Genomic DNA, 10,016 nt, shown 5'->3' on the forward strand with positions numbered 1-10,016 from the left:
TTTTTGGCTTTTTGTGAAAAGATCTTGCTGTGGAGGAACCAGACTTCTCCTACCTCCATAGTCTCATATCCTCTAGCTCTATGTTTGGATTGGGAATCATGTTTTGTATTTTCAGCAATAGTTCCATTGCAACTGTCATCTCCCAATCATTCGGATGTCTTCTCAAATGAGGCTGCAATACTAATACATCATTATGGATTTCATGGTTATCCATCATCAACTCCTTACCAAGGGCAATGCTGTACAGCTGTAGAATAAAATCCTTCAATTGTCTCTCTTCACACCAAACATCCAGACCAGAAGGTCCAGAACCTTACATTTGACCCATCCCCCAATACTTTATTTGATGCCTTCCATAAAATCTGATCAAGATTTTTTGTTTCCTCTTCACGCACCACACATATAAGATTCTGAAACCACAACCTGGGTTCCAGTTAAGATTCCTTCTTCCATACTTAACCTGCTTCCATAAGCAATCTTCTCAGGAGTTAAATTTCTAAAACCACTTACCAAAAGGGCTGTGCTTACCACTTTTAGCTTATTCACTCCTAGTTCCTCTTACATTTTTAGATAATTATTTTGTAGGCAGCTGTAGCTGCACAGCCTGCACTAATCATCATCATCATCCAAGCCTTACCCCCCATATGGGGTAGTCTACATGAACCCTGCTTTGCCACTCTATTCCATTTAAAGCCATATCCATTGTTAAGTTATGAGCACTTGGATGACTAGGAATTAGATAGGAAGCATCCACAATAGAAGAACATGAAAAGAAAGATATAAACCACATACATACCTTTTTATCAATAAAACATAGTTTTATTTCTTTGAAACAAAAAAAGAAAATCTGAATACAACTCTTAGGGCCTATGCACCCTTTTCTAACCCCTCCCTTTACACATTTCTTTTACTTGGGAATATACCAAGTACATTTGATTTTTATATACCCCTCACTTTTCCAAACTATCACTTAAGTGATTAGCTGACCTTGGACACCACCTATATTGGACTCTTATTTCCAAAGACAACATAGATGTTTCCCTTAGGATGTATGAAGAAAATAAAATCTAACACGCACTAACTCAAGGCACGCAACAACAAGATGCCAATAATCCAGTGTAATAATTACAACTGAACTCTACAGGGGGTTGTTTACTGAAATGATCGTAAAACACTAAATTGAACAAAGTAATTGAACTTTACATCCACAGGTTTCAGTCTATCAATTTACCAAAAAAATCATGTCTTCATAACTTAACAAATGCATCCTTGTCGCATGAAAAGCATGCTATACCACATCTATGTGAAGAGAGGCTGGCAGAAATATGAGCAAAGTTATTTCATGACAGCGAAGTCTTTACTGACAAAATTTTTATCAGTATCAAATTATGATCAAATGTGCCACTAAAAATATTATGATCAAATAACTTAAATTAATTCTAAGGAAAACCAAAGTTCTAACCACTTTCTGCACATATACAATAAACTATCTCTATAAATAGTTTCTGAAGATCTTCTGCCATGGCCAAGCATATCAAAGAGGAATTTCAGAATTAGGCATTGAGCAATGCATTCTTGATTCTTCACATTATACCATCACAATGGTGAAACTCGAAAACTCCTAAAATGTTATTGTACATTAATTCAGAATACCCCAACCATACATAAATTAAAGAAAATGAAAAGAAATCAACATTATGGCTTTCAAGATCAAAAACCAGAGAAAGGGCCTGATGAATCAAATGGTAAGACAGACCAAACAAGATGATTTTCTGGGACACAGCTAAATAATCTCCTGAATCAGAAGACTAAGAAACTGTCTTCACAGGGTACCTATCAATGCAATCTTCCCAGGGGTTCTTAGGAGATGACTTCACATGCCGAAGTGATTCCCAGACAGCACTGTTACACTTGAAACCACTTCCAAACGCAATCTGCCAGACGCGATTGCCCTTACGCATTCTCCCCTTGGCCTCAGTGTAGGCCAACTCGTACCATATGGAGCTCGATGATGTATTGCCAAAACGGTGGAGAGTCATCCGAGAAGCCTCGACATGTACTGGCATCAGATGCAGGTTCTTCTCCAATTCATCAATCACAGCCCTGCCTCCGGCATGGATGCAGAAATGTTCGAAAGCAAGCTTAAAGTCCGGAATGTAAGGTTTGACCTTTGAATTGAACAGTTTCTTCACCACCAGGGTCGCGAAAAAGAGAAGCTGCTCGCTGATTGGGAGAACAAGCGGACCGAGGGTGGTGATATTGATCTTAAGGGCTCCTCCAGCAATGGCCATGAGATCCTTGGACAGGGAGACGCCAACTTTACCGGCGTCATCCTCTTCCTGATAAACACAACGGAATGCCTTATCATCAGCCCCACGGTGAGTCCTCACGACATGAACCAACTTGTACTTGGCACGGCGCCTATCGGCAGACTTGTTGGACAGCAAAACGGCGGCGCCACCAACTCTGAACAGGCAATTGGGTATCAGCATCGACTTCTTGTTCCCAAAATACCAGTTCTGGGTAATGTTCTCAGTACTGACGACAACCGCATAAGTGTTGCCGTGAACCTGAAGCATGTCCTTGGCAAGGTCGATGGCAATCACGCCGGCACTGCAACCCATCCCACCCAAATTAAAGCTCCTGATATTCCCCCTCAACTTGTACTTGTTAATAATCATAGCAGAAAGCGAAGGGGTGGGATTGAATAGACTGCAATTAACAACAAGAATACCAATATCCTTGGGCTTCACAGAGGTATTAGCAAACAGGGTATCCAGAGCACCAAACATGACCTGCTCGGCCTCCTCCCGGGCTGCAGCCATTGACGGACGCGGTGGCAGGCAATGCATCGCTTCAGGGAGGTAAGTCTCATCGCCGAGACCGGAGCGCTCGAGGATCTTGCGCTGGAACTCGAGCGAGGCCTCGTCGAAGTCGCCGATGAGCCTGGAATGCTCCATAAACTTCTGAGGCCGGACCTGGAGATGAGATGGCGGCCGGTAACAAGCGTAATCGACGAGGTAAACGGGGCGCGGGCGGGTCATGACGTAGAGGGTAGACCCGAAGACAAGAAAAGCCGAGCAGACGATGACGCTAACAAGATTGTATTGGAGGTGGAGCCACAGCTGACGAGCATCCTCGGGGTTCATCTGCCCAGCCTGAACTATGATCATCGCCATGAGAGGGATGAGGCACAGAGTCAAGAGGTGACTCACCAAGTAATGGTACCCTAGTTTGACATACTTCAAGTTGACAGACTGCAAGAAGTCGGGCAGTATTCGGCTCTGCCTGATTTGGACGTCTCCACCGTCAGCGGCGGCAGAGGCAGGAGGAGGAGCGGCGGAAGTGTTATCGGAATCAGCTCCGGTTCCGCCTCCCATGGTAGACTGTGAACGTCTGGATTAAAGCTAAAGCCCAAATCCTGCTTTACCAAAGATAAACTGGATTGTGGGTTCCTCTCTGAGAAGTAGCGAGATTGGATGAAGGATAGCTGTTTATATACTGAACCGAGATAGAGATAATCCACTCGTAGACAATTCTCTCTGGTTAAAAAATTGGAAGAAACAAACAAGAAAAAAAGGGCGGCAGATTAGATGGCTCAACCACAACAACGACCACGAAGGAAGAAGAGTCACCCCACGACGTTCAAAAATCAAAATTGAACATACCAGGGAAGGCGAGACTATGAGACCGGAGGGAGAAGATCGTCAACAGAAGCTCATCGGTAAACGGGAATGGAGAAGATTAACGGTCTAAATAACTGTTTCTGTGTTGGACAATTCCAATCGGGTGGTCTATGTGAGCGACGAGAAAAAATAAAAATTTCTTCTCTTCGGTTTTTCAGTTTTCAGTCAACTGGAGGAGAGGCCAGAACTCAGAAGGCCAGGACGCAAGTGGGAAGGTTCAATCGCCGCTGAGCTATCTCTGACCTGTGCACGTATGTCATTGTTTGGAAACTGGAATACGAATAATCGTTCCGAATCTTCGGATTTCTGATAGACGCTTGTGTATTTTCTTTTATCACTAAATGAAGAAACTGAGCCATCAGATCGGAACTAATTTTAATGGTTTTTGACCGACCAAGTGAGAACTGAGAGAAGAGCGTGGGGTCCCCGTTGAAGAGTGAAGACAGCGAAAGCGCTGGTGGCTGGTTCCACTTCACTTCCCCATCACGTGTGAGCACGTGCAGGAAAATGTTGGATTGGGTCTAAAAGATCAGAAGATGAAGAGGTAGGGATAAAATTGAAAATTAGAAGATGAGAATCATAATATCCAACGTTGTGTAAACTGTACTGTTATGCGAAAACCGTCTGATTGGTATCAACTAAAGCTACTATATAGGGGGAATCAGCCATGGGGATTACATTATTTTGTCGTCAAATTTGGTGGGTGTTGTATGGGTCCCAGGTATGGCAATAGATTCCAATCCGACGGTTCGAAGAAAGGGGAGTACAAAAATGGACGGATCAGGGTCAGACGATTTAAGAAGGAATCACAGAGGACAGTTGGAAGGAGGGAATGCCATAGCCACGAAGGATCATCGATGGTAGTAGTTAAAAACCAAAGGTCACGTGTGACGATTAATCCAAAGGCTGCCAGCGAGAAACGGACGAAGACGTCGAAAGTTGAGGAGAAAGGAAGAGTTATTACGAGTACACCTTCTAAACTGTGACTATGTGCGGTGTCGTGTGACTTGACTTGTGTCTATGGAGAGAGAGAAGGGAAAGGGCTGAACTGTTTCGTAGCTTTTCCACATGACACGATACTTTATGCATTTAATTCGTTTTTTTTTTTTTTGAAAATTCTCGATCAGTACGAAGCCACATCTGCCCCCACATAATGCGCCCCAAAAATATCCCACAACACATCCTCACCGTGTATTGAAATGTTATTAACGCACGATGAGGTGTGCATGTGGGGCGTTTTACTCGATCCGAATCCAATACTTTGGTTTGAATGATAATTCATTAATTTGATGTCGAAATTTAAAATGCGACAATTCATACTCGAAATGCGATAATCTGGTACTGCCGTTAATGAATTATAAATTAGCACCTATCATGTGCTATCATATGCGGATTAAATAATTAAAGATGTATTGATAATTTTAAACCAATTTATCCTCTCTTTAATTTTGGACCAACTTCGGTCCTGGGTTGGAACACTGGCCCTCCATTGCTGAATGCGCAGGCGGCTCCATGTTGCCTTAGCAACATATACCATAAACCATAAGTTTTTGACATCAATTTTAACCACATTGACATTGTTGGGTATCTCTTACCCAAACTTGGCCTCTTAACGGATACTGACTGGCTCTTTTCCATCTCAACTCCAATCGTTTCTACGAATCTAGCTCTTTGATAAGGACTTGATGCCATTTTCTTTAATAACAACAGCCTCTGATTCAACATTCTGGACAACCTCAGAAACTCCCTCGTCTCTGTCATTGTTTCCAACAACAACCTCGGCGGTTGCATCCCCAACAACATTGGCAAGTTGGGTCACACCCCGAACAAGATCATTCTCATGAATGACAACCTCACTAGCTATTTTCCCTTTGAGATCGGTCTGCTTAAGAATGTCATGGTGTTTGACGTCAGCTTCAACCATATCCAAGGCCCGCTTCCGCTCGCCATTGGGTAGATGGCTTACAATATGTTTATTGGAGTTGTACTAGCGGTGGTGTTTTATCTATCGAGATTGGAGAACTTTACGTACTCGTTTAACTACTTCACCAATGAAGCACTAGAGTGTAGTGCACTGATCTCTAACGGTGCAAAAAGGGTTCTACCGGATGACCGAAATAAATGCACTCCTAGTAAACCAGATCAACGATCTTTGAGGGAGTGCTCTTTCATGGATGCACGACCCATCGACTGCAACAAGTTGAAATGCGATAGTAACGACAGCAAGGGTGGTGCTACTCCTTTCCTTGCATTGGGAGCAATGATGCACATGACGCAACCCCCACTACCAAGTTTGGCCCATTCGCCCAGATTCTTCAAGCCTCCTCCGCCATAGTCAAACATATCGAAAGGAGCACCACCGAAGACAAAGTAGCCTATTATTCCACAACCTCCATCCCCGCATCCAATTAACCTGACTAAGCAGAAGCCTCCTGTTAGACATTACCTGCCATCATCACCAATCCATCATTATCCTCATGCACCACCACCATCACCAACTCATCATTCTCATAATTCTGCTTACGTCTCACCTCCTCTCCATCTTCCTTCTCCTCCAACCCATCACCTTTATACACCACCATCGCCACCTCCACCACATATTGGGGTGCCGCCACCAACCCATCACTATACAACGCCTCCACCCCCAGAAGAATACCTCCAACCAGTGATCTGCCACCGTAAGCTTCTATCTCTCTCTCACTTCCATTTGGGTGCATCATAGAATCACCTCCTTTGCCACCAAGTCATGCTTCCCAACTACCATCACCACTACCTCCCCCAATACAACATTGGAAGCACCCCCCACCATCGCATCCTCAAAGCTATCCACCACCACCAGTTGCCTCCACCACCTCTCCCAATACAACATTGGAAGCACCCCCCACCATCGCATCCTCAAAGCTATCCACCACCACCAGTTGCCTCCACCACCTCTCCCAATACAACATTGGAAGCACCCCCCACCATCGCATTCTCAAAGCTATCCACCACCACCAAATCACTACACCCGTTCATCTCCACCTCCCACATTACCATGATCATCCCCACCACCACATTTTGACAATACACCCCTCCCACATGTTACAGGGGTATCCTATGCATCTCCTCCACCCTCAGTAAAGTCGATAAAACAACCCCTGTAATAAGTTACATAGAAAATGGATAAAATCAAAATAGCAAAAAAAGATTTGTTTGCCTTCTCCGCTGCCATTAACAAGTGCTCATCTTCTCTGATGACGGTTGGATTAAAAACATTTCTACTGGCAGCAAATGCATTTTATTCTGGCAATATTTTCCCAATAAAATGGTGAATATATTCATATGATGCTCTCCGGTGATGTTTTCCCGTTGATTTCAGCTTTTCCGATGGCGTATTCCGCTTATCAGCACCGGCGGGGAGACACTTGTACAGAAAGGTTACTATAGTGGAGGTCATTTTCGTCATTTCAAAATGAATCGAACTCAGTTATTGAAAATGCGATGGGTAATTACATCTTTTTATCTATTAATTAACAGTCCGTTAACAATAAATCCTGGATTGTGACATTTCGAAAATTTGGATACTGGATTATTAGATTTTAAAGGTAAGGGACCAAATGACCACTCGAGCCTAAGTAAATGATATTAATCGAAAATTTTCTCATTTTTGTGTGTTGCTTTGGTCTAGGTTCATAAGCTGGTCTTGACCTTACCTATTTTGTTAATGATGAGTATGATGTGTGGGTTAAGCCATATATATATATATATATATATATTATAAGTAGGGTTAAGCCATAGTTGCTCCAGCTTTAAGATTTAATGCTGTATTACTTGTCGAATTTCTAGAAATGATGTCTCTACTCCCTCGAATGATTTGAGATAACTAAAACATTGGTGCCCTTCTTGATAGGTTTGAATAATCATTGCTTGAAACTATTGCCAGAAGATTTTAGAGAAATAACAATCATGCTTTTGAATGGCTTGTGGGTTTTCTTATATATTATGGAGGACAGTAAACCATAGGTTTAAAATATAGGGCATTGATGTATTGGATTCCAAGGAGATCAAAAATCCCAACGACCGGTCGTAACAGTCATGCATTGAAAACATCTTCCTTGTCATGTTTTTGATGAATTCGGCTTCGGTCAAGGCAAAGGCTGTTAGAACAGTTTTTTACAGCTTTGCATTGGAAATATCTCCCTTCTTACATGCTTTATTTCACGAGAAAATATTTCAATGCAAAGTTGCAAAAGGCAATAGGGAAGCTGAACTCGTTTTTTATGTACAACTGTAATCCCAGCTGGGACCGATTGTTGGGACTTGAGACCCTGTGTTGGAATCAGATCCGGACTCAATTTTGATGCCATTCCTTTTTGTATCTATTTGTATTGATTTTCAAGGGATCAGACGATCAGTAGTGTGATTTTTGAGTTTCAAATTTGTTAATTAATTTCCATTTAATCCAATAAACACCATCATTTATATGCCATTTAGGTTCAATTAATTATAATTTTTTTAATTTAAATTTTGTAATTTTATCTTAACATTTACACCCATTAATTGTCTTTTCAAATTCTACCACATATTCTCTCTCTTGATTAAAACACATTTGAAAAATCTCATACCATTAGACATTAGTAAGATTTGAATGCAGGTTTTTTTATATTAAAGGTATGATACTATGGTGCACTAAACCATCTTACAATGATGCACTTATAGTCAAAATATATAGACTTTATTTCACGTGCAGTTGTAGGTAAGGGGATCATGGACTAAGCCTGGGTTGGGCGCTGGGCATATGACTTTAAACATAAGATGTTTCATATACCTATAAAAAAGTTATGTTACATTTTATATCATCTAAGTATTATATATTACATATAATATAATATAATATGGGATAGGCCTAAAGAATTAGACTCAGACTTAGGCCCAAAAATTTATGGGCCAGGCTAGAACCCATCGTGCTTACTTGTAGGCAACATTTAATTTAAATAAATAGTATTATATATAAATGTTCTACCAAAGAATAAAGAAAACTTTGATCATTAAAATCAATATCTTAGAAGCATTAATTAAATTTATATTAATTTCTTAAGCATATATGCATATTTTATTTCTGCCACCATTTTTTTTTAACTTTTCAAAGTGTATCCAGATTAATCACATAAATTATTTAAATGTGTTTCTTATGTATTTATAATTTTATACCCAATTATAGTCATTTAAGCATTATATTTAGTGTTACTGTGCATCTTTGGAAATTGGCATGGAAATTTCGCGAGCCATTTATAAGTTTTCATGTAGTTAGTTTGGAGATCAAAAGAAGTCATCATGAAAAAGTTTTGGTTGTAAAGGTGGCACATTTGTCTATGACATTTCTTTTAATGGAGTTAAAAAATGCAGAATTAAGGGTTAATTGAACAAAATTTCAAGGTAACATTGGATTAGGGTTAATGTGGACCCCATAATTCAAAGCATGCATGGTCCAGTGGGAATGTTTCATCTCTCTCTCCTTCTCCTTGCTCCAAACCTCCCTTCCTAATTTCCTTTTTTTTAATTTTTAATTTTATAATTTCACATAATTACCCATTAAACCAATAAATAAATAACATAGGCTTAACTATTTCTAACAACCATAATGAAATAGAGGTTTAATTTTCTAATGTTTAGTCAAGTAGCACCACTTTCTCCTAAATTGTCTATGCTTCCTATTTATCTCCTAAATTATCTCTCACTCCTATTTATCTCTTAAATTATCTCTAATTTAATCAAAAAGTTCTCTCCTAAACTATCTCTAATTCCTATTTATCCTCCCCCCCCCCCCCACTTTTTATCAACATCTATGTAAAGACAATTTCAATTAAAAATGTTCAGAATTATTTAAATATAATAATGAAATTATATACTAACATTAAAATAATTATTCAAAACACAAAAAATTAATTATAATAGATTTAATAATATTCATATTATTAAAAGTTCTATATTTTTACAAAATTCATCATGAAATTACGTAGTAACAATATAAATTATAATTCTACGAATTATTCAGTTTAAATATTATTCAAACAATAAAAATTTAATATTAAAAATAAAATATTATTTAAATATTTCAACAACAAAATATCTTGAATAACAAAACAATAAAAACAGCTAAATAATTATATAAAAAATATTTAAAATTATGTAATAAATTTTACAATAATTAAAATTCAAATAATGAAAATTATGTAATAAATTTTAAAAATTTCTTAAAATTAGAAAAATAATTGTGACATATTTCATAATATTCATATTAATAATAATTTAATATTTTACAAAATTAATAAAGAATTATGTAATAATAGT

At 39.2% G+C, this 10,016-nt stretch overlaps 1 protein-coding gene across 1 annotated transcript; it reads right to left on the minus strand.

Annotated features, from left to right (window-relative positions):
- Positions 1-1,532: 1,532 nt before the first annotated feature.
- On the minus strand, positions 1,533-3,986 carry LOC148863780 (3-ketoacyl-CoA synthase 4-like). Its single transcript, XM_088979400.1, has 2 exons — positions 3,669-3,986; positions 1,533-3,542 (listed from the first exon to the last, which is right to left on the minus strand). Exon 2 carries the CDS (start codon positions 3,378-3,380, stop codon positions 1,809-1,811), a length of 1,572 nt encoding a protein of 523 aa, XP_088835526.1. The 5' UTR covers positions 3,381-3,542; positions 3,669-3,986; the 3' UTR covers positions 1,533-1,808.
- Positions 3,987-10,016: the final 6,030 nt, after the last annotated feature.

The sequence above is a fragment of the Nelumbo lutea genome, chromosome 3 (genome assembly GCF_056320005.1).
Source record: "Nelumbo lutea isolate HS-2025 chromosome 3, American lotus-T2T, whole genome shotgun sequence".
NCBI classification, from domain to species: Eukaryota; Viridiplantae; Streptophyta; class Magnoliopsida; order Proteales; family Nelumbonaceae; genus Nelumbo; species Nelumbo lutea.

Excerpts from the sequence above, each read along its gene's own strand:
- LOC148863780 (XM_088979400.1), bottom strand. The coding sequence starts at position 3,380 with ATGGGAGGCGGAACCGGAGCTGATTCCGATAACACTTCCGCCGCTCCT.